We start from the raw sequence: 24,359 nt of genomic DNA, 5'->3' as shown, positions 1-24,359 counted from the left end.
TCAATTGCTGCAGTAAGCAATATAAACAGACAATGGTCAACACTTCTATAGCTCCCAATTATGAATTTTTAAATACGTTTTTTACAGCAGGGGTTTTGAAATAGAAATATGTCAGCCACAGGTTAATTTAAAAAAGGCCATAAGATCACGAGAATGATTAAGATCAAAAGTACAGTGTTGAATCAACAGATCAGACGTTTGCTGAGAAGGTATCAAACTTCTACATCCTTTAAAACAGGGGCAACACCAGCCAACTTTATGTTTAAATGTGCAGAGAAATGTGATAATGTAATACTGCAGTTATTCATGCACATTTATTTCATTGCACAATAACATGTAAGCACCATTCAGAAATATATATGCATGTGAAGAGTTCTGGAAGGCCTATAGGAAAGGGAGGACACATTGCTGTAGCATACAGAGACAGTCCTATCTAGGATGGTGATGGGAATGGGGTTAGTATATGAGGAGACACTAAGGAATCTCAAATTCTTTCACAAGAAAATATATGTAACCGGATGACAGGACATGAGAAGATAAAAAGTTAAGGGGAAAATCTGAAAAGATATTTATTTATTTATTTATTATTTATTTATTCGCATTTGGTTTACCAGGATAGTCCATTGGGCCAAAAAGAACCCATTTTCAATGGAGTCCTGGGGAGAAAAGCTCCAAAAAACAAACAAACTAGGTACAAACAATAGCATGATAATAAAAATAATACAATTGTACAAGATACAAACATTTGTGTTCAAAAATTCAGGAAACATTCAAACAATACTCAAAATATTTAAACAAAACTCAAAAATTTAGGAACAGTCAAACAATACTGTTTAGAAAAAAGTGATGTTACTTTACACATACAGAGTGGTTATTTTGTAAGGAACATAAGCTTTATAAGGTACAGTCAGGTAGCATGAGTGTGAAGGAAGATGTTAATACCATATTTTTATGAGGGGTGGGAGCAAGAGCATTCCCATTGGGACCTTAGATACATATGAAGAGATTTTTTAAACATGTTATGATTGTGAGTGGTGCGAATGGATGGTGGAAGTGAGTTCCAGAGACAGGCTAGGTTAAAGGATAGTAAGTTTTTGCCTGGAGGACGAGTTGGTTTGTGTACATCTAGTAGGTTTTGATTGTTAGACCTTAAAACTCTATCGGGTAGGTGCATCATGAAGGCGGAAGACAGGGAGGGACAGAGAGATGGGTTGAGAATGAGCTTGTGAGCTAAAGTTAACTGAGTGTAGTTGAGTTGATTAGGTAACTCAAGCCAGTTTAGTTTTCGGAGAGAGGTGCAGTGGTGGGTGGAGGACCTGTGGCCGTTTGCGAACTTAGCGATTTTGTTATAGCAGGAAGAAAGTTGTTTTTTTAGAGAGGACTGGAGATTGGTTAGCAGAGGAGCTCCGTAGAGAAGGGAGGGGATAAGAAAAGAAGAGGAGAGAGTGATTTTAGAGGAGCATGTGAGGTACTGATTCTGACGATAGAGCATGCCTAGTTTTTGATGGGTTTTTTTAATATTTAGTTGTAGATGGGAGTTGAAGTTAAACTGGTTGTCAATTTGGACACCAAGTAACTTGGTTTCAGACACCAGTTCCAGGGATGAGTTATTTTCACTAGTAATTGAGAATGTGTTCATATCGAAAGGAGTAGTTTTTGAGGGGGTAAATACCATTAGTTTAGTTTTGGAGGCATTGAGTGCTAGGTGGTTTATTTTCATCCAATGTTCAGTAATTGAAAAAGCTTCTTGTGTAAGCTTTTGGAGCATAGAGGGAGATGTAGCTGAGCAGATAATGGTAGAATCATCTGCATATTGGATGATGTTAGAGAATGGAATGGATTTGCGGAAATCATTTATAAATATATTGAAAAGAAGGGGACCAAGACTGGAACCTTGGGGAACTCCGGTAGTGGTACTAAGAAAGGAGGAAGTGGCTTTTTTCCATTTTACAGCTTGGAATCTATTTGATAAATAGCTGGAGAACCAGTTCACGTTGGAGGGAGAGAGGTTAAGTTTTGAAAGTTTAGTTAAGAGCAGGCTGTGTGAGATAGTATCGAAGGCCTTAGAGAGGTCAAGTAGTAGGGTGGAGACAATTTGGCCAGAGTCACGTGCTTTATTAACAGTCTCAAGGTAGGAGAGGAGGGCTGTCATAGTGCTATGATTGGGCCTGAAACCATGTTGAGTAGGGGTTAGAAGGTTATTATCTAAGAGATGAGGTAAGAGTTGAAGTTGGACACACTTTTCTAGGAGTTTAGAAATGGGGGACAGGATAGCAATGGGTAGGAAGTTGTTGACGTTACAGTTATTACCACCTTTATGCAGAGGAATGATGAAGGCTTGTTTCCAGAGTTGGGGCACTGTACATTCATGGATGGAACGGTTGATTAGAATGCTTATAGGATAGGCAATTGCTTCAGCAGCTATACTTAGGAAGTAAGAGGGAATGTTATCAGGTGCATTCGTACATGGCTTCAATTTCTGAAGGAGTTTCTTTATAGCAGAAGTGGGTATTGGTTTTAGTGAAAATAGAGCTGAGTGTGGAGAGAGAGAGTTGGAGGATGGTAAGGGTGATGTGGAAGTTGGGGTAGGAGAAGAGCTGGAGGATAGACTATGAGTGGATGGGAATGAGGGAGGAGTGATAGTGAAGGGTGGAATGTTAGCAGGAGAGGGTGGGGGTGTATTTGATGGTGAGGTGGGGCTAAGGAAAGAGGAAGTTAGTTTGCTAATAGATTCAATGAAAAAGGAGTTGAATTGAGTAGCTAAGTCTAAATCTGGGGCATTTGGGTCTGGGGTAGGGGTGTGAGGTTTACTGGGATTAAGGAGGGTAGAAATTCCTTTCCAAAACTTTTGAGGATTTGTTTTATTATTGTTTTGGAGTGTGAAAATGTATTTTTGTCTATCAGAGATAATAAACTTTTTTACTTTATTTCAAAGGGTTTTGTACTCAATATGGTGTTCAGGGGTCTGGTTTTTCTGATATAGTCCCCAGGCTTTATCTCTAAGGCGCATGGTTGATAGTGTGTTTTTGGTTAGCCAGGGGGCAGAATTAGTTTTTATTCTCTTTGTCCTCAGAGGGGCTTGGGAGTCTAGTATTTCTAAGAATGTTGAGTTGACGTGAGCAACTGCTTCTTCTAAGGATAGTGTCCTTAGATTGTTCCAGTTTACAGCTTTTATGGAATTTAAAAAGGTTGTTGAATTGAAGTTTTTGTGGTTACGGGGTAGTAATATAATTGTGAGTGCGGAGATAAGACATAATGCATGGGGTCATAATCAATAGATAAAGGGAACTCAATTTAATCTTAAAATGAGAGAGCACTTTTTTCACAAGGAGAAGTTAACTGGAATTGCTGGTAGAAAGTAAGATGAGAGGAAAAAGTTGAAGATGAGGAAAGAGTCCAACTGGGCATTTATAGACTTGGATGTAGTATATGATAAGGTCCTAAGTAAACTGATTTGGGCAGTCCTGTGAAGGTCCAAAGTCCCAAAAAGATTAGCAGAACTAGTGCCGGCTATGTACAAGAACTGACACAAATGTATGCAGTGTTTGAAATCAGATGGGTTCTCTGTAGGAGTGGGACTGCATCATGATTGAACTCTGATCCCACTTCACTTCACACTGATGATGGCCTACATCAGCAAAGTCAGAGGAGACAGATTAACAAAGCTGCTCTATCCAGACAATGTGGCACTACAAATATACACTGAACAGGAACTTCAGCAAATTATAAAGGACTGGGATGCAAAACTGAATGCATATTAAATAAAACCGAGTACAGACAAGACAGTAGTCATGGTAGCACATAAGGAAACCAAAATACTATAAACACAGAGATAGAAGAGAAAATAGTGTTACAACTTAACAACTTCAAGTGTCTGGGAGATGCGATTGAGGAGAGGGGAAGTCTGAATGAAGAGGTCAAAGACAGAATCAGAGGTGCAGCAGCCAGCTGGCATGAAGTGTCAGGGATAATGTGTGAAAGAATGAAGAATGCCAAAGAAGTTGAAAAGTAAAGTGTATATAACAGTATGGTCAGTGCTCTTGTATGACACAGAAACCTGGTCAATGAAGCAGAACAGCTAAGGAAGCTTGAGGTGATGGAAAAGAAGTGTCTGAGATGGGTAGTAGGATGCACTCTGTGCTACAGATGCAGAATGAGGATATAACTGAACCCAAAGAATCCCCATTTCCAGAGAAGGTCAATTACAGCTGATTATGGTGGTTTGGTCAGATGTATAGCAAAGCAGAAGATAATTTGGTAAACCAGAGTTTGGAGAGATAGGAAGTAGTCAAGAGGAAACAAGGATGTCTAGCCGAGCAATGGATGGCTTGTATCACAGAAGACCTGTGACATACATAATTACTAAATAAGGTAGGAGAATGGCTCTGAATCAAAAGAGGTTGACACAACATATTGACTCCATGTAACAATGGGCTAAAGATGGTTGTTGTTGTTGATGATGATGATGAAATAGTATTTGCAGAGAATATATGTCAAATATTCAAATGAAAAAGAAACTTAAGTGAGACTGTTTTAACGTTAATGAAATTAGAAAGATAGCTGCATAATAGAGGTTGCTATTAGTATGAAAGGAAGAAAAAGTTGAATGCTTAATCTGTTTTGTAGAAGCTCTGGCTTTGAATACTTCCTAAAGGTGTTAACAAATATATAAATGGTCGGGGAATGTGCATGTTTCTGATCAAAAGAGAAAAATAAGATATTTGTAGGAACTGCCAAAATGGAAAGAAGTATTACTACAAAGTCAGACAAACAGAAACACTGTAAAGTGGATAATAAATGCCATGTTGAGGTTAAATTAGACACAGCTGCAGAATATATCATGTTAGAAAATCTTTCAAACCATTGGGAATTAAAGGCATTGAAATGAAAGGAGTGTATATTGATGACATATTTAGCACAGCAAGTAAAGCTAATGGGTCAAAAGATACCGATGTGTAAATACAGAGAAGAAAGTGTGAAATCCTCTGTCATATTGAGTAAAATTTTAATTTACCTGATGTTTTGGTTTGTTTGACTTATGCAAAGTTAGGATGTGTTGTAAAGCTTATTCATTCTACACAAGCAGAAAGTATAATTGCACAGCCACAGTCACATCTTAAAAACCATACTGAGCCTTAGCAAAGACATCTGGTATGAGTATGTCAATATATTGGCAGGAGTTGGGAGCTTGTCAGGGAAGTATCATACTCAAATCCAGATGCCCTGCCAGTAATACATTCACCAGAAAAGTATAAAAATGTTACTATATTTTAGTTAACAACATAAGTCCACTAGGTACAAGTTCCTCTTTTTACATGTGGCCTGGGAGCATTACTTAAGTGATTTGCTCAGAGTCATATAGTAGGCAAGTAGAGATGAAGAAAGTCAAACTTGGGAGTCCAAGGTAAAGTTCATTAGCAGCATTTAGCCTTAATCACATGTAGAAATGCAAAGCTAGTACTTCTCAGAAGTATGACTGAGTAAAAATTGATATTAATAGAAAGTTTAGATGTCATCAAGAAACAGATACTAACATATAATGAGTGAATATTATGATCACTATTGTGAAGTATTACAAAGTTTACATAGGTACTGATCCACAAGATTTGAAAATGTCATTAAAAGAGACTGTTACCCATTGTTAATAGTAAAGGATGTAGTCTTAATTATGTTAAATGTTTAATCCATTTCTATTTTAGATACAAACATGGATTTTGGCAGATGCATTTAGGTAAGGTACACCCTGTTCTGTGTACATGTAACGCACCATTCAGAAGGTACTGATTTTTGACACTTTCAGTTATCTCAGCAACACTAGAAGTATTTCAAAGAGCTGTTGCAGTGGTAACTGAAGACGTAACAACGTAAAAAGTGATGTGAACTTAATTATTGATCTATTAATATGGGGTCAGACACAATACAAATACCATTGAAGGGTGCTGCAGTTACTGAACAAAATGAGATGGCATAATTTCAAACTGAATAAGAGCAAGTACAAAATAAGAGTGACAAATATGAAGTACACGGGTCATAATCTAACATCAGAAGGAATAAAGAAAGACACAGCAATTGTGAAATACAAAATATAGAGGGCAAAGATGGAAAAATGAACGTTTTGGGAATGATGCTATATCTTGCAAAGTTTGTGCCTAACATGACTCAGATAACTAAAGGCATGAAAAAGGCAGCTCAACTCTTTCAACTACTGCACCTTCATATATTCTCTACTCTAGCAACCAAATTAATTGAGGCTACTCAAAGACAACTGCCATATTCCTCATGCCCTCAACTAAACTTTGTCATGCCAGGCATGCCTTCTCTACTTTAGGTCCTAATTTTTGGCAGTCCTTTCCCATCCCAATTATCTCTTACCTCCCACTTCAGACTCCAAATAAAATTGTCATCTGAGACATTCCCAATTATCCTCATTTCAAAGGGGTCATATCACTTAAGCACATAGCACCTGCTCTTTTATTCTGACTTCCTACACTACTTCTACCCTCCATTTTTAAACCTATGTACTACCATTGTCTAGAGTGCACATATTATAACTCAGTTTCATAAAATGTCTAATTACTGCACAACCATATGCTAGAGTACAGCTCCAGGAAGTATTTTGAGTAGAATCAGACTTAGCAGAGCAGAAAAGGTTTTCAGAAGAAAAACTAGAAATTCTTTGTGTGATACCTTAGTTACCAATGACAAAAGAAAATGCAAATGAGTTTCAGAGATATAAAGACAATTAGAAATGCAATTAACAGTTATAGTCATAATGATAGGTTGGCCATTGGCATAATCATAGATCAGAAAATAAACATGATCTTACTTTTTGTTCAAGAAGGAAATAAGTTGTATAAAAGGCTTAATATTCAAAGCTGTTAAGATTAATTACATCAACTGTAGAATCCCAAACAAGAAATTGCACTCCTTACAGACATTCCAAACTTACAAAACTATAGACATCTGAATAGTTACTGAAACATTGTTTGAGAACAATGATAGCACTCCCATGGTGTGTGGTTTCAATGCCTGCTACTCTTTCAGACCCGATGCCAAAAATGATGGTGTTATTGGAGGACATCTGTCTCTATTCCTAAGAAGCTAATTCACCTCCAGACCCTCCAGACTCTTGAGGCTGGACACAGCCTTGAACTCCTCCGTATCCTTCTTGTAGTAAATACAATTCTGTACCACATCATAACCAGCTACCATAACCCCTCCATGTCACCTACAGCCCATGAGGCATATCTGAACATGCTGACATCCCTCCTTATTGACCCTACCACTATTCTCTTGGGAGACTTACATTTTCCTTCATTTAATGAGGAAACCTACCCTACCACAAATAAGTATGCACAAAGATCACAGGATTGCATTATGCCAGTTCTTTAGACCAGTTAGCTCAATTCCCAATTAGGGGTACAAAAGTATTGGATGTAGTTTCCACCAAATACAGCCCCTACACTCAACACCTGCAATTATCATGTCACTGGTTAAATATGACTACCATTCAGGAACATTCAGTTTGAGTCTGAAATCTGATTTACACAGAAAGCTCCTGTCTTAGAGACTATTCCAAGACAAACCTACTCCAGCTAATTGAAGATCTAATAAAATCTAAGCATCCTCATCAACTTGATGATCACATCTTGCACTCTACAATTTAAAAATAAGTTATGTACTTGCCATAACATTCCATGTGAGTTGTTCATCTTGCCTTCATTCTTACAGATGGGTTTGGAGCTGATCCCACGGCTCCTAGTCAGTCTACTACAAAGCTCGAGGTCTTCAAATAGCTCGAGGTCAGGTCCCTATCCCATGATGCACCTAGAGTTACCTCAGATATTGATTGCTGCATATAATAATACCATATGTCATTCTATCACTCCATAAGAGAAAATATAGAAGGGTTGAGCAACAAGGAAGGATCCAGCATCTTGGTCTTCTAAAAGCCCAGGAGGCGGTAGGAGGGAGGGAAGTAAGAATGAAGGTGAGATGAACAACTCGCATGGAATGTTATGGTAAGTACATAACTTCTTTATGTGAAGTTGTTCTATCTAGCCATTCATTCTTACAGATGGGTAGCGTCCCAAGCACCATCTATCTCAGGTTGCTCACGGGAGTATGTTTTTCAGGACAGTAGACCCAAAAGAGGCCCTGTCCCTGGAGGCCCTGCCATCTTTGTAATGAGTGATAAAGGTATGAGGTCTTGACCAAGTGGCTGCCGCACAAATGTTATCAATAGGAAGTCTGGCAGAAAAGGCAGAGGATGTAGAAACTGCTCTGATTGAGTGAGACTTCATTTTGTGTTGTAAGGGCATATTGGCAGCTGAATAAGCAAATGTGATACAATCAGATAACCCCTTAGACAGAGTTGTTTTAGCCACTGGCATAACTTTCCTGCAGTCTGAAAAGGAAACAAAAAGCTGTTCAGATTTCCTAAAATCTTTTGTTCTATCCAAGTAAAATCTGAGCTATCTGTGAACATCAGGTTTGTGGAGCATGTATTCTAGATTGTTGGAGTGATTTGGGAAGAAAACTGGCAAATCAATAATTTGATTGATATTAGTTTCAGTGCAAACCTTAGGCAAAAAGGAGGGGTTTGCTCGAACTGAGACTCTGTCAGCATGGAAAATCAAATAAGGAGGCTTAATGGCAAGGCTTGAAGCTCTGACACTCTGCAGGCAGAAGTAACAGCTACTAAAAAGATAGTCTTCCATGACAAAAATTTGAGGTCACATGAAGAAGCTGGTTCAAATAGAGGAAGAATAATGTGGGAAAGCATAAAATTTAGATTCCATGGGGAATAGGGAGATTTCACAGGTGGTCTGAAATGAAAAGTCCCTTTGAGAAAGGCTTTGGGTAATTTGTGTGACATAATATTCAGTACTTCAAATCCAAGATGGAAATTAGAAATGGCAGCAAGCTGAATATGAACTGTTGCTGCTGCAGGTCCTTTTTTGAAAATCATAGTCAAGAACTCTAAAATGGAGGCCATAGGGGCTTGGTAAGGATCAATATTGTTTTTAGAGGCCCATATAGAAAATTATTTCCATTTGCTAAGATATAGCTTCCTCATAGAAGATTTATGAGAGGATAAGAGAATTTGCTTTGTCTCATTGGAGAGGCTATGGAACCTGGCTATGATGGGAATTGGAGCAGCCAAGCTGTCAACTTCAGGGACTGCAGAGAGGGATGAAGTTCCCTCGACGAGTGTGTCAGAAGGTGTGGAACTGGTTCCAGAATCCAAGGGTCCTCCAAAAGATGAAGTTCAAGGAAGGTGAACCAAATCTGATGAGGCCAATGAGGGGCTATTAGAATGATAGTGCTTCCCAGAGTTTTTGCTTTCTGTTGAACCTTGGGTATCAACAGGATTGGTGGAAAAGTATAGAGGAGACCCAGAGGCCAATCGTGAAAGAGTGCGTCCCTTGGGGCTTCTCCCAGAGGGGGAATCAGGACAAAGCACCTTCTGCATTTTGTGTTCATGTGACTGGCAAAAAGGTCGCAGCAAGGCTGGCCCCACCTGTGGAATATCCTGACCACTATTTCTTTCTTGAGGGACCACTCGTGGGGCAAGAAAATTGCTCTTCTCAGCTTGTCTGCTATCATGTTAGATTTCCCCGGGATGTGCATTGCTAACAGAAAGCGATGGGTGGATATAGCCCACTGCCATACTCTTAGGGCCTCATGACAAAGGGAATATGACCTGGTTCCTCCTTGTTTGTTCAAGTACCAGACCACTGACATGTTGTCTGTCTGAATCGCAATCATACACAGGGGAAGAGAGTCCTGGAAGTACTGCAATGCCAAAAGTACCTGCTCTCATCTCTAGAACATTGATATGCAGGTGCGTCTCTTGATTGGTCCATGTGCCTTGGGCTGTCCTTCCCTGAAAATGCCCCCCACCCTATCAGGGAAGCATCCGTGGTCACTGTGACTGCTGGTGGGGGTAAAACAAAGGGACGACCTATCATGACATGAAGTGAGGTCAACCACCACTGAAGATCCTTTTTGGAAGAGTTTGTGATCATTATCAAGTGAGATATGGGGTGCTCTTGGTAAGACCATTGACTGAACAACAGCCACTGTAGTATCGGCATATGCATGCAACCCAGCGCTATGGCCAGAATTGCAGCTGCCATCTTACCTAACAATTTTAGAACTTCTGATGCTGGAGCCTTGTTTTTGGATATCAGATTGCAGACCTGCTGATGGAGTAGTAAGACTCTTTCTACTGGAAGTCTTAGCGTGGTGGTAGTGGTGTCCAGTTCTGCACTGATAAAAATGGTATGTTGCGATGGCGACAAGGCAGATTTTTCTGAGTTTATTGTAATGCCCATCAGGCTGCAGAGTGACAGAGTGGAGTCCCTGGCTTGTATGCTGGTGGTGGCAGTGAGGAGCCAATCATCTACGTACGGAAACACCTGGAATCCTAAATGTCTCAAGTGAGCCGTGACCACTGTCACACATTTGGTGAACACTCTGGTGGCTGCAGTGAGATCAAAGGGCAGAGCTCAAAACTGGTAATGATTGGCTCCCAGCTGGAAGCGCAGATGATCCCTGGAAGGTCTGGCCATTTTTATGTGGTAGTACGCATCCTGGAGATCTGTCAAGAACATCCAATTATCTTTCCCTAAAAAGGGAAGTATCGACTGAAGCGTGACCATCCGAAACTTCTTTTTTGACAGATTTGTTTAGCCTGTTGAGGTCCAATATAGGTTTCCAGTCCCCTGTCTTTTTTGGAACTAAAAGGAATATTGAGTAAGTTCCGGATCCTGTCTGGTCTGCTGGGACGGGTTGGATGACTCTTTTTCTTAACAACATTTGGACCTCTACTGTTGCCTGTTCCCTGTAACTGGGTGGAACATCCAGGATTTTCCTTGTCAGTGGAGGGGGTGTGGTGAAAGGAATTAAGTATCCTCTGGAAATGATACTTTGTACCCAGTTGTCATTTTTTATTTTGAGCCAGGCATCTGGATACAAAGATAAGCGACCCCTGACTACCTCCAGAATAGGACAGTCCACAGTCAGTCCTTTCAGGAGTGCCAGTAGGGCTTGCCAAAGAAGTGATCCCTGTTGCCCTGGTTTTGCAGACCCCCTCTGCTGTGAGGGTGGCATCTTCAGTTATTCCCCCTCCTCTGCCCCTGGAGGGGGGTTCACCATGTGTGTCTTGAAAGGCTCCTTGGGCTTTTTGGAACCACATTTTCCCTCTCTTTTGACCCTTGGGATAGGGTCTGGTAGGGGTGGAGAAACAGACTCCAACAGCAGACAGAGTTTTTCCCCTCCTGCTCACACCTGGTCAAAGTTTCCTTAACTTTGGGCCCGAAAAGGAAAAAGCCATCAAAAGGGGTATTCACAAAGGATGACTTGAAGGGCTCCATGAAGGAACACAAGCGCATCCAGGAGTGTCTCCTAAGAGCAATTCCTGTACCACTGCCCTGCTCATTCCATCAGCTGCATACAAAATGAGGCGCACGGACGAGTTAACAATGGAGCTGAGGGTAGCAAGCTGGGAGGAAACTTTATCTGAAGTTCCTACAGCTACTGTACCCTGAAGAGTATCTCACAGCTCTTTAAGGAGATCTCTTTGCAGTCTCATGAAATGGGTTAGGTAGTTGAGCGAACAGAGTGCAAAAGTTGCTGAACTATAAGTGCACTTCCCATATCTATCCATGATCCTGGAATCTCTGTTAGGAGGATGGATAGAAGAGGAAGTTTCGGAAATTTCCTTTTTGGTGGCTGGTGCCACCACCATGGCATCAACTGGCACACCCTTGGTCAGAAAGGATTTGTTTTGGGGTGCAGATATAAATTTATTAGGCCTCCTAGGGACAGGCTCCATGGTGTCCGGAGACTCCCACACCTTTCATGAGACCAGCTGCATAAGCTCATCGAAGGGTGGAGACACCCAAGAGGTGGAGGGCTGAGACCCAAAAGCCTTCAGGGGAACCGACTCATCTTCAGTAGGGTTTGTATACTGCCAGTCACCCCTCTGCCTAAGAATTTCTAGTATCTCAGCAAATGAAATATCCTCAGTGGGGGACCATGGGGACCCTTCTGATTCATCCAAGTCAGTATCAGATGTCAGGGACTCCTGTGGGGAGTCTAGATGTTTCCTCTTACAATCTCTCTTCCTGGGAACCTCATCAGTGGGAACTTCTGGTAAGGTTTCGGAAGAGCATGGGCCACACAATGGGGCTTCCTGAGGCTCTGGATCTCTATGCTTGGCCAGGATCTGTGAAGCAGAAACAGACACAGGTGCTTTAGGGGAGGAAAAAGCCAGACCTGAGGTTGAGGATATCTTAGGAGACATAACTCTCCTCATGAAAGGCAATAAGAATACAAAAATAAACAGCAAAAAAACTTTCCTTCACAGCAAAGTGTAGCAGAGTCTGGATGAGCCTTTCTGGCTTCGAAGGCACCCCTGCTCCGATGCGAAGGGACCTACAGATCCGAGGAAACCATCAATACCCCCGGCACTGGGACAGTATCCTCCAAGCCAGAGGTAGGAGCAGAGCTCATCTGAGCTGAAGCCCTGAGAGGCAGATTCAGAACCGACAAGTATTAATTTGTGACAGAAATCACTGTCTAAATGCACACAATATTAAATATTAAGCACACTCTAACTACAGTAGTAAAGAGAGCTGCTATTTCACACACTAAACTAAACCTTACCTATTAATTCTAAACTGTGACAAAAGGTCACTAACTAAGCACACTCTAAATCTATGAACAAGATAGCAGTGGCAGAAAAGTCACTGATAAACACACTTTAAACTAGGCCTAGAAAAAAGAGGCCAACTAGAAATTTTACAAAAAGCACACCAAGGGAAAGGGAAGTACACAATCAAGCTATAAGAGCTAATAAAAATATCTAAAACTACTACTAATAAAAGTTATCAAGAAAAATATTTGTAAAAGTAAGGTTTTACTGGCCCAAGCTAGTGAGAACCTCCAATCTGTTGCAGCCGCAAACAAGATCTGAGGTAACTCTAGGTGCATCATGGGATAGGGACTTGACCTCCAGCTATTTGAAGACCTCAAGCTTTGTAGTAGGCTGACTCGGAGCCGAGGGATGGGCTCCGAACCCATCTGTAAGAATGAACGGCGAGATAGAACAACTTCACATTTTATAATTTGTAATTTCTTTGCCCACCATGAAGCATGCATTAAGGTATTGGTCCCTGTAACATACCAATACAAAGCCAAATTCAGGAATAAACCCCTATGGTGGTATAAACAAACCATACAATAAGAGGAAAAACTCATACTTCATAACTGAAAAATTAATAGCCAATCATTCAAAGGAGAACTCAAAAAGATCAACAAAAGATTCAGAAGCAAAATCATATCTACCAAAAGCAAGTATGAATTGAACATTTTTACCTATGCTAAGGACAACCACAAAGCCTTTCTTAACTATGTCAGAAATGCATACATATATATATATATATATATATATATATATATATATATATATATATACACACACACACACACATCCCCTGAGGACATAGCCAGTGTTAGTAAACAAATTAAACTCAAATGTTATTCCCCTAGCTCCCCGTAACTTTCCCAAACATGGGTAACATACCCACATCTTTCCTCTCTTCACATCTGAATAAGTCCTGACATACCTTACAACTGTCTATATTATGGAGGGTTACCCCTAATTTGCTTCCCGTCTTTTGCTCAATCCCTCCCAAAATTGGAAATTATTTTGAGAAGTTCAAGTTAATAGTGCCAGCATTTTGAAAAGTGACCATAATTTGAATCCTTTTCCTTAATTGGTTTTGTTTTATCTTTAATTTTAGAGGTAAAGATTATGAGCTATGGTCCTGAGTGCTCTCTCTGTGGCCAAAGCATTAGCTCTGTGGGTCCTGACAGTTTGCCAGTCTACCGTCTTATCAGTACAGACAATGTCTCATGGACTCAATACTAAGCCTATTCAGTTTCAGCTACCCCCCTTAATTTGTACCAGACATGTAGAGAAATCCTTAGATGTCCCATTCCACAAAGGGGGGCCCACAACTGATTCCAACTGATCCTGGAAACTGCAGACCTATAAGCTTCACCAGCTTTATCTGTAAAGCAATGGTATGCATCATTATGGAGCTTACTAACAAGGACATAGTTTCCACCCAATACAGCCCCTGGACTCAAGCCAGTGTGGGGTTGTTAAAGGTAGATACTGCTTCTTGAACATGGTGAAATTCTTTTAACAAGTTGCTGATGCATTAGATGCAGGCAAATTGGCCAAGGCCTTTGATGCCATCTAACATTCTGGCATTATCAATAAGCTAATCAAATTAAATGTAAACCCTGATGTTACCCACTGGCTAGCAAAGTGGCTTACTGACAGAATCCAATCTACTAGTGTTGGAGGTACACGCTAATTAAAAAGAATAGGTGCTAGTGGTATACTGCCAGGATCAGTTCTAGGGCCATTTCTCTTTGGTGTTTACTTCTCTGATGTCAGAGTTGACATCAAGGGCCTATGGCAGACCAAGTTATTGGATGACTGGAAACTTGGAGCTGTCATAATCTCCCTATCTGACTTCCAGATTCTCAAGGATGGCCTAACATACACTGACAAGTGGTGCCTGGACTATGGCCTTAAGCTGAATGCCAAGAAATGTAGAAAGTGATCTTTGGTAAACTTGGGCACCCATGCACCTACCACATAGGTGACACCCCTTTGAAAAGTGACTCAGTCTTAGGGACCTGAGATTTTTCATTGACAATGAAGTGTCCTTTTATCTAGCCAGACATAATTAGGGATATATGTTCAAGGTCTAAGGAAGTTATCATCCATCTCTATGCCTCCCTCTTGAGGCTCATAGTAGAGTATTACATTCATTTTGGTGTGACCTTGTCTAAGCACATGACCCAACTTGAGAGACTGCAGCATTTTCTCACAAAGACAATGAAGGACACATCTTCCTTGCATTATGTAGACCTCAAATGATCTATCTCTGTTTTTTGTTTCCTACAGTCTCTCTGTCTAGCATACAGAGTCTCAAAAAATCAAGTCCTGTATGACCTCCTGTACTTCCACAAAAAAATAACCAAAACACCTACTCAGGACATTTATATGTCTATAAAAAATAAATAGGAACTGCCGATGAGATAAATATCTTTCTCAGAAAATCCTACTTCAATGGAACAGACTTCATTTAGATATATAGCAACATACCTCCCTGACCCTATTGGATGAATGGATGGAGAACCATGAATACATTCTAGGTGTGGCTCCTTAAACCATCACTGAAGGATCACAGACTAGGTATTAATTATCCATTTTGATGGATACTTACAATATGGGATTGTGACTGGGCTCCAAATGCTCCACTGAATGAATAATGTAGTATTAACCTATGAACCTATAAGCCTAACCATTTAAGGAACATATGTTTGAGAAAAGACTTTAATATTTATTTACCCCCCCCCCCCCCACACACACACACACACACACACAGTCTCTCTATATATCCATTAGTTTGTTAATTGGGAAAGTGGATTGGTCTGCTGACCCTTTTCAGACACATCCTCAACCAAAATGCTTTTACAAACAAAGAAAAGATGCAACAAGTTAAACATAATTAAAGGCTGGGACAGAGTGAGCCTATTTACTTAAATTATTTTAGACAAACTATACGTGACACAGATTTTTACATAGCTGACATGACAAAATGAGATAAAATATAGAAAGCATTGGATTTTATAGCTACTGAAATACAAACAAAATCCTTAAAAATGTTTACAAATGAAAAGGTAGAGTTTTACTGTGGGCAGGAAAAATGGAGTTTAAGTATCCATTATCACTGAAACAGGGCATTTTGATTATTTACAGTAGTGGGATTTTAGTTGTTTATGAAATTATGTCAGATAATCTATTTACCTTAATTCCACTAGTAGGGTGTTCAGGTTTAATGGGACAAGTTTAAAGAAAGAGTTTTCACTCGGAGCTAGCTGATATGGAAGTCTGCATAGCAGGAGGCCGACATGGTTCCTAAGAGAGTATTTTGTGGGGTGAACTTGTAATCTGGTCATGAGCTGAGGGCAGTAGGATTTATAAAGGATTTTCAATGTAGAAAATGTAAAGCAGGAAAAAAGACATGTCTGATGGGAACCCAGATGGGTTTTTGTAGGACAGTACAGTGATGTCCTCTTTATTGTGAGAGATACACAAACCCGAGAATTCTGTTTTCAGTCTTCTGGATTAGTGAGGAATTTTGAGTGGAACTGATTGCAAAGATGGGAAGCCCGTATTCCAATATGGGAATTAGAACACTGAGAGCAATGTCCCTTCTTGCATCTGGGTTGAAAAGATTGGAGAATGTATTTCCTACTTTTAGTTGCATAAGAACCTTTTGGCGTTGTAACTCAATGTGAGGATGAAAGGGGAGGGTCTGGCCATTTAGAATATCTATGTACTATTGCTGTGTGACAGTGGGGAAATAGTAATGCCATGAGGGTCACAGTTGTTTAATGACTTGTGACGAGCCTTGGAGAGTTTTTTGGTAGTAGCACATAAGATAAAGTAAGATGACTTTTTATCACAATGTATAATTTATTTTGAGAAAGTCAGTTCCAAAGCTTTATGAAATTGGTCTGCAGAAAGGATTTGAGGTTTGGAAGTTGTTTGTGGGAGCCGAATAAGATTATATCATTTGCATAAAGCAGGAGATTAGCTTGTGGGGGGTCAGTGAAAAGATAATGCAGAAGAAAAAGATGATTAAAGAAAAAGATTGAACCTTGAGGTACTCCTTTAAGGAAACTGCCTGTGGTGAACATGTTTGATGCAAAAGTGAAGGCAAATGTTATGTGGTATAAGTAGCTACTTCAGAGAAACCACAATGTAAAAGTATTCATGATTTTTTTATATTTGTGTAGATGTTATCAAGTGTGTAGAGGAGACTGCTGTGATTATTTATAAGGCTATGAGGTTTGTTAGTGAAAATATGATATTTCTGGTTATATTCAAGGATTTGTTGATATATTTTTTTCAAGTATTTTTGCTAGAAGACAAATGTTGGAAACTGTCCTGAAATTGTTAGAAGATACAGACTGTGAGACTTTTTTGAGTGGTAAAATTATAGAATGTAAAAAACTATCAGGAACTATGAAAGCAGTTAGAGAGAGGGAGAGAGAAAGCATACTACAATGTCAAAATCAAACCTCCCAAACACCCCTGTTGCATGGCAAGAAAATCCCTCTTAGCAATGGCTTCCCTTATGGTGCAGGCAAACCTGCCACCACCCTCAACATTTCCTTCCCACCAGCCAGTGATGCAAATGACTTACCTTTAGTGGGAACATGCAGGAACTTAAGTCTCTCCCCAATTCAACTGTTGATAGGAGGAAGATGCTATAGCGTGAGGGCAGATTCACATTTGTGGTGCAGGACAAGTTTTTTTGTGATAGATATTTCAGAAATTGCATCTGATCTGACGGTAGGATGCAGAGGAAGAAATTAGTAGTCATGGGATGGTGACTAATCAGAAGCTGTTTAGAGTAATAAAGCAGCAGAATCCAGATGTTTTGTTGTTGCTGGAGAATATAGAAGATTATACAGAAAAACACTAGGCATATGTGCAAGATGTGTTTGTCACAAATGAGACAATTGCTGATAACACAAGTACATAGATGTACAGAGGGACTGTTACAACTCAATAGTTGCAAAAATGAATTAATCATGGAAAGGAGTTTCAAAATTAAGAGCAACTTCAATTATCACAAAATGAGATTTGAGAAGGTTAGACCAAAATCCAGGAAGTACCATAAAAATGTTGAAATATACAAGTGCTGTCAGATAGCCAAATGGACACACGATCAGTTAATGTGGTTTGGAAGAGTACACATTGACTGTAAAGCCTGAAAAGTTACATTATTTTTTTTGTTGTTTGTCTTTTGGCTTTTCCCGGTAAGGGGTCGCCACAGCGGAACTCCGATCTGCTAATGATTGGCAGTAGATTTTTACGAAACACCGAGGTGCCAGCTCGATGCCCAATCTTCAACAAAGGCACGCTCATTTACGCGCGCATGTCTTTCAAACGCTACCCAACCGTGGGGAGGACATGCAGACTCCACACAGAAGGCCCTCTCAAGCCCAGCCGAGAATCAAACGGGAGAACCTCTTGCTGTGAGGTAACAACGCTACCACCGTACCACCGCGAATGAAAAGTTACATGATAATACTTTAAATATTTAGACCTTGTGATTTTCAGTAAGCCCATAGATTCATAGACTAGTTCTAAGTTAACTGCCCTTGCGAGCCATTTTAAGTCTAGCCAATTATCCCTTGTAAGACTCAAACCCTGCACTGTTTGTTTCTAAGGCAAACACCTTAACCACTAGGCCACACTCCCAATATTAAAAGCAAATAATGCTATCTATAAATATATTATATGTACACTAATGTATAGCAACTGCACTGACATGTTCCTCTAATTATTTCCTTACAGAAAGAGGGCTGCACTATATGCAATAACTTTTTAAGCAAAGGGTGCTAATGATAACTGGATGCACATCATGTGGTCTGTCCCTCTTCACTTAGTAGTGACAGATATCATGGGCACAGATAACACATACAATGCTGTGTGTGAGAATAATGACAAATACTGTAATTGTGAGTGTACTCATCTCTTGTTTAATGATTAAACTAGTCTGAGCTTTATACCTTGTTGTTATAGCTGGGTAAGTCTTTATAGCTCAGACAGTACTGGTCTATATATAATCACACAGAGTTGCAGGTATATTCTTTGGATTAGATGTTATTGCCTGATTCCTTCAGTTCTGCTGTTTTATTGTTTTCCTATTTATTTGTTTTGATTTGTTCTTTTATTAAAATGGTGCCTTGTAACTGCATCTATTTTGAGATTATTTACAAGAAGAGAAACCATGATAGTTTCAGGTTTCTTTTAAGTACTTGTGAGACAATTCCTTGAGATCTATGGCCTGTGCTTCTTTTGCTCACTTTGTATTTGTTTGTCTGTTTTCTGTTGTTATTCTTTCCTGTAATTGCCTGTAGAATAAAGCTATGGAATGACAACAGGAGAAAGAGTGGAGTGGAAAAATATGCTGTCTCTGAGTCAGTGCAATCTGAGTTTGAGTAAGGTGATATGAGTGATAACGGGGGGATATCCCTTCTTGCAAAAAAAAAAAAAAAAAAAAAAAAAAAATATATATATATATATATATATATAGAGAGAGAGAGAGAGAGAAATAGATAGATAGATGTAGATATATATATATACATATATTTCTTACTGTTTGTAGATAGTTCATATTTTACATATTTTAGATATAAAGCTGTGGTGGTGCAGTGGTAGCATTGCCGCCTCACAGCAAGAGGTTCTCCCATTAGATTCTCGGCTGGAGCGCCTTCTGTGTGGAGTCTGCATGTCCTCCCTGTGGTCAAGTTGCATTCAAAAGACATGTGTGAATGGACGTGCCTTTGTTGAAGGTTAGGCATTGAGCTGGCACCTCAACACTATAAAACTCTACTGCCAATCATTAGCGGACCAGAGTTCCTCTGTGGCGACCCCTAACCAGGAAAAGCCGAAAGAAGAACAAACAAGATATAAAACAATGTGTTCATGCATACATTTGACACACAAGTTTAGTCTTGAGAAGTGATTCACAATAGGTGGCACATTTTGCAGACTTCAAGGCTAACATTTTGCTATCATCAAAGGTATTCCATGCAATTTAATTTTCACTTCTTCATTTTCCAATACCTGCTTTAGCTTAATCGGGCATATGGTACAGCTGAAGCCTATAGCAGCACTCAGCAAATGTGGGCAGAGAATCAATCCCTGACAGCACGTCACTACCACAGCTCAAATAATTTAACTTCCTAAAAATGTGATGTAAGTGATTATTCAATACAAATGTTCATGCTTAGGAAATATTGTGTCTTCAGACACAATAAACTTTTAAGAAAAATTTTGCTCATCTGTTCTGCACAACCTTAGCCGTGTAAAATAGTTAAAATAGATGTGTGTCCCAAGCACCAATGCATTTTTCACTGCATAGAGAACTGGAGTTGTATATGGGAATATTGCAAGTAGAGGAATCCGAATAAAAAGGAATGGAAAATCTTGCAACATGACACCTAAAGAATACAAAAGGGGACTTGTTGATGGTAATATAATTCGAACCAATGACAAAAAACTGAAGATGTAAATTGGAATGACCCATCCTGAACAAGATACTTTTTCAGTGCCTGCTACTCTAACCATTTCTATTGTATCAAACCAGAAAACAAAACAATCGAGAAATATTTCAGCTCTGGCATCTTTTACTGCTATGAATTTTAGTGTCCTGGAGGAGCTGTAGCTAGTTGTGCTAATGCTATGAATACTGGGTGCTGTATGCAAACTTATTCCAGATATGCTTGAAGGATATTCTGGTCCCTCTCCTTCTGCCAGTGTAGGTTCAATGGAGTCTTCAAGCTGAGGAGGTGCATGGGTTTCCTGTGCTCTTCTTACTTGTGCGGACACACTTGGGACATCTATGTATGACACTACAGGACCATTTGATGGAATATTTTCTCTGATTTGTACTGAAAAATGAAATGATAAAGGTGTAATTAATATAAAGAGATAGCATATTTTTAAGTGCAAGCAGTTAAATAATACAAGAAACAGCAAGTGTTAATCATCATCAATATTTCCAGTAACATATCTGCTTATGCCTTATATAATTATATAGATGCAATTAATTATACTGATATTTAAATTTGTGGATGCATAAAGCAAGTAATATGCTATTAACTCAAAACTACATTTTCTAGTCTTGTATTTCATTCTTTCTATACCCATCTGCAAAATGTGTGACTCTGCACCAGTCATTTTATTAGGCAGGACTCCCACATGGTCCCTGAAACCAGGAAATTGAATCTGGTTTGTTTACCTGGGTCAATAAATAAATACAATACTAAAAATATTAGAAAATGTCAGTTTTGTAAGACTTTACAGACATCCTTCCCCAATTCACCTTCACTATGTCCAAGCTGATCAGTGTTCGCTACTGCAAAAACAAAATGGTGGATCGGGGCTAGGGTTCTGTGATCCATTCCACTGCCAGCATGTAAATTAAATATTTTAATTCTAAAAATCTTAAAATCTGATGACCATCAGGGGTATGGTCTGTCAAGTCACTCCACTGGTATAGAAAAGACACACAAAGATCCAGTAATAAATGATTCCCTAAGTACAGTTTGGTCTTAAGAGTATGCAGGAAATATGATGCACTGTGACCTTGGGCATGGCCTGCACTATCCACACCCAAGAAAAATCTTCATATGAATACACCACGCAGAGTCCTCCACAAACAGACCACCAGATCTGACACGAAACTTGCACCTTTCTGTCAGCATTTCTTTTGAGAAGTCTGTCCCGAAAAATTATAGGAGCTAATTTGACACCTTCTCTGCCTTAATAGAAGATGGAGCCACTAGACTCAGGGTATCTAGTAGCAAAGTCCACCACCAGTAGAATATTAATCTTAATTGTTGAGCCTGAGCTATGAATAGGCCCCATGATGTCCTTAGCTAATCTTTAAAAAGTTTCTCTAGTAATAGGTAAAGGAACCTAAGCAGCTTTAGATATATCTACTGCCTTGCCAACCCTCTGGCACTGCTCATACATCTTCTAGTACCCCTTCATATCCTTTACAATACCTGACTAATATAATTTTGGCATAAGCATTTTTTTTTGTATGTGTTATGCTCGTATTGCCTGAAAGGGAAGTAATGTGACCTGTGGTCAGTCCTGCCTATCAGGTGGCCATTGATGCTACTACCTGCTACATCACATCTCCCTCTAGCTCTTGGATTCCACTCTGCTTACATTAATGCTTTATTCCAGGATACAGACTTCCCCCTGCATTTTAGGATCAGGATCTTCCTTGGTTACCTCCCTCAAGCTCTGTAAAATAAGGTCTACAAGCTGAGCCTGTTTGATTTCTTTCTTTGTGACCTTCCCCAGCACTGCCTCCAAAGGAAGTCCGGTATCTTCTGACAATGGTACCTCAGATTCAGACTTGCTACTACCACCTAACCTAACTCTGACCTTGAAGTAGCCTCTTCTAGGAGAAGCCTATTACCTTTCAGCAACTGTGGCTCATATTCAGGCTCACTGCTTCTTACTAGCTCTACTGAAATAGCTACACCACCAGGCCCTGATGGAAGTGTGGGTATTAGCCGGGTCCCTCTCCCACCCATTGCCTTCCTCCACATGCTTGCCTCAATGCCTGGTTATGTGTAAGCACATGCACCCAATATATTGTATTATCCAAATCATGTTTTTATTAAAACATCCACTGGGATATCATCAGACACTGCCACCTGCTTGTTCACTTTGTCTCCTTCCCAGTCCAAATAAACTCTAATCAATGGTGACTGAAAAGGTGTCCATCCCATGGCCTTCATTGTAGTGGACTGTCTGGACAAGTATTGCTCCCTTTTAACTACTTCAGGCTTAGCAGTTTTTATACCTGATGTTGGATTCCACTTGGCAAAGGTCTCTTTCTCCTCCACCAGGATATAGACCCTTGTGGCAGTTTGGTGCACTGATTGTCTCCAAACAACCCACCATTGTTGTAGTACTACCCTTGTTTGCTGACCCCCATGACTTTTGATACCCACATTGTCAAAGAGATCAGTACCATGTGTGCTTCCATTGGTTACACTGAACAAATTTAACCTAATTACCAGGGCATGTGCTAAAACTGAAGGCCTCTCCCTTTGCCTATGTAAGATGCTGTGATAGCTTAGGCTGTTCCCCATGGGCCTTCTTACACCCATGTGCAGTGCTAGGTACACCCTTCTTAAGAAGTTGTGACTTGCTTGGTAGATCGAGGTCCACCTTCATCCCCAACTCTTCTACAGTGTTACACTGATAATCTCCCATTCAAATTTTTATTTTTTCATTTAAAGTACTGAAACATTGTTCCCCCACCAAAGGTTATGATGGCCTTTCAAATGTAGTGACTTGATAACAACTCATCTACCTATGTAGCGATTATTTCTGTAATATTATCACCCATACTGTCATCTGCCTACCTACTTATGCTCACTGAATTTCTTTCCACACACTTCAGGAACATTGTTTAACTTTATCATAATTCAAGCTGTCTACACCAGCCATTTTTCTGATAGAGCATACAATGTTTTTCCTATAAATAAAGGAATTAAAGATCTCACCCACTAATCCTGGTCAATTTATGTTGATTACATACCCCTTCAAATAGTAATAGCAAAATGAAACTATCAAAGTCACCTCCATCTTTATACAATAGAAATAATGTGGCACTGACCTTGGCACCTATGGTTCACCTTCCTCCTCCCCAGTACTCATTTGCATTTGGTGAAGGACCATTTCATTTTTGTGCTGGCACTGTTTTTCTCTTTCTTCAGCTTCATCTCGCTCTCTTTGTACCTCAGACTGTTTTATTCTCTCAGCTGCCTCGAGCTCCAGAAGTTTCAACTGGGTTTTAAGATCATAGTCATCTGGGTCAGACTGATCTGTCTTTTCTCTGCATGCTGCACACTCACATCACCTGACAGGCTGGTTTCTGATTTAGTGAAATGAATTCCAGCTGTACACATGGCTCATTCCCACCAAACAAAGTCTTTAGCCTACCTTCAAAGATTCATTTCTTATCATTATATCTGAGTTACAGTGATTTCAAATATGCACTTGACACAGTAACTGCAGCTGGAATAAACACTTCTGCCCGCGCACACTAGGAAAGGCAAGCAATATTCTCCGACAGTACATCCTTCTGTCCTGGGTCATGGTAGCAAACATCAATCACACCAACTAGGTTGGGGACCTCCTGATTGCTGTTTTACTGAGCAAAAAATTACATCATAAGTATAACTGCAGTGTTTTCCAGCAGGAGGCAGTTAAAATTTGAAATAACAAACTTAAGATTCTATACAATTCATTGGAAAATGTCAGAAATCCACATATCTTTTTATGGCTCAGAAAAGTACACATACTACAGACTTACACTGCATAGAATCAAGTAATAGGTTCTCACATATTTTCTTGTCACTTAAACACATATATTGCTGATTAAATTACATATTTTTGGTTTACCTGCTGCAGTTTTTTACAAGATGTAAGCATACCTCACAAATATGTTATATTCTAACTTAGAAAGTGGCATATTTAGACTCAGACATTTCATCTACTATCAAATTGGGGAAATAGATTTTGCTGTTTTGAATTTTGATATACCATAAACATACTGTAAAGTCAGATGTTACTATAAAACACCTGCAGAAAACAAATAAATGAGCATGTGATAATACAATAAAAGTAATATATAATAAATAGCTAATGA

The 24,359-nt window shown here is 39.6% G+C and overlaps 1 protein-coding gene across 1 annotated transcript in view; it reads right to left on the bottom strand.

The window, feature by feature from the left end:
* Positions 1-19,939: 19,939 nt before the first annotated feature.
* The window catches only part of TMEM236 (transmembrane protein 236), a 520,757-nt gene continuing 516,337 nt past the window's right edge, over positions 19,940-24,359 (bottom strand). Inside the window, exon 4 of the mRNA XM_044066316.1 lies at positions 19,940-20,568. Within this exon, the coding sequence (XP_043922251.1) occupies positions 19,940-20,568 (629 nt within the window). The remainder of the gene's footprint in view (positions 20,569-24,359) is intronic.

This window comes from Protopterus annectens, chromosome 3.part1 (assembly GCF_019279795.1).
Source record: "Protopterus annectens isolate FY-2018-M chromosome 3.part1, PAN1.0, whole genome shotgun sequence".
NCBI classification, from domain to species: domain Eukaryota; kingdom Metazoa; phylum Chordata; order Ceratodontiformes; family Protopteridae; genus Protopterus; species Protopterus annectens.
This window is presented reverse-complemented; position numbering and strand designations above follow the sequence as displayed.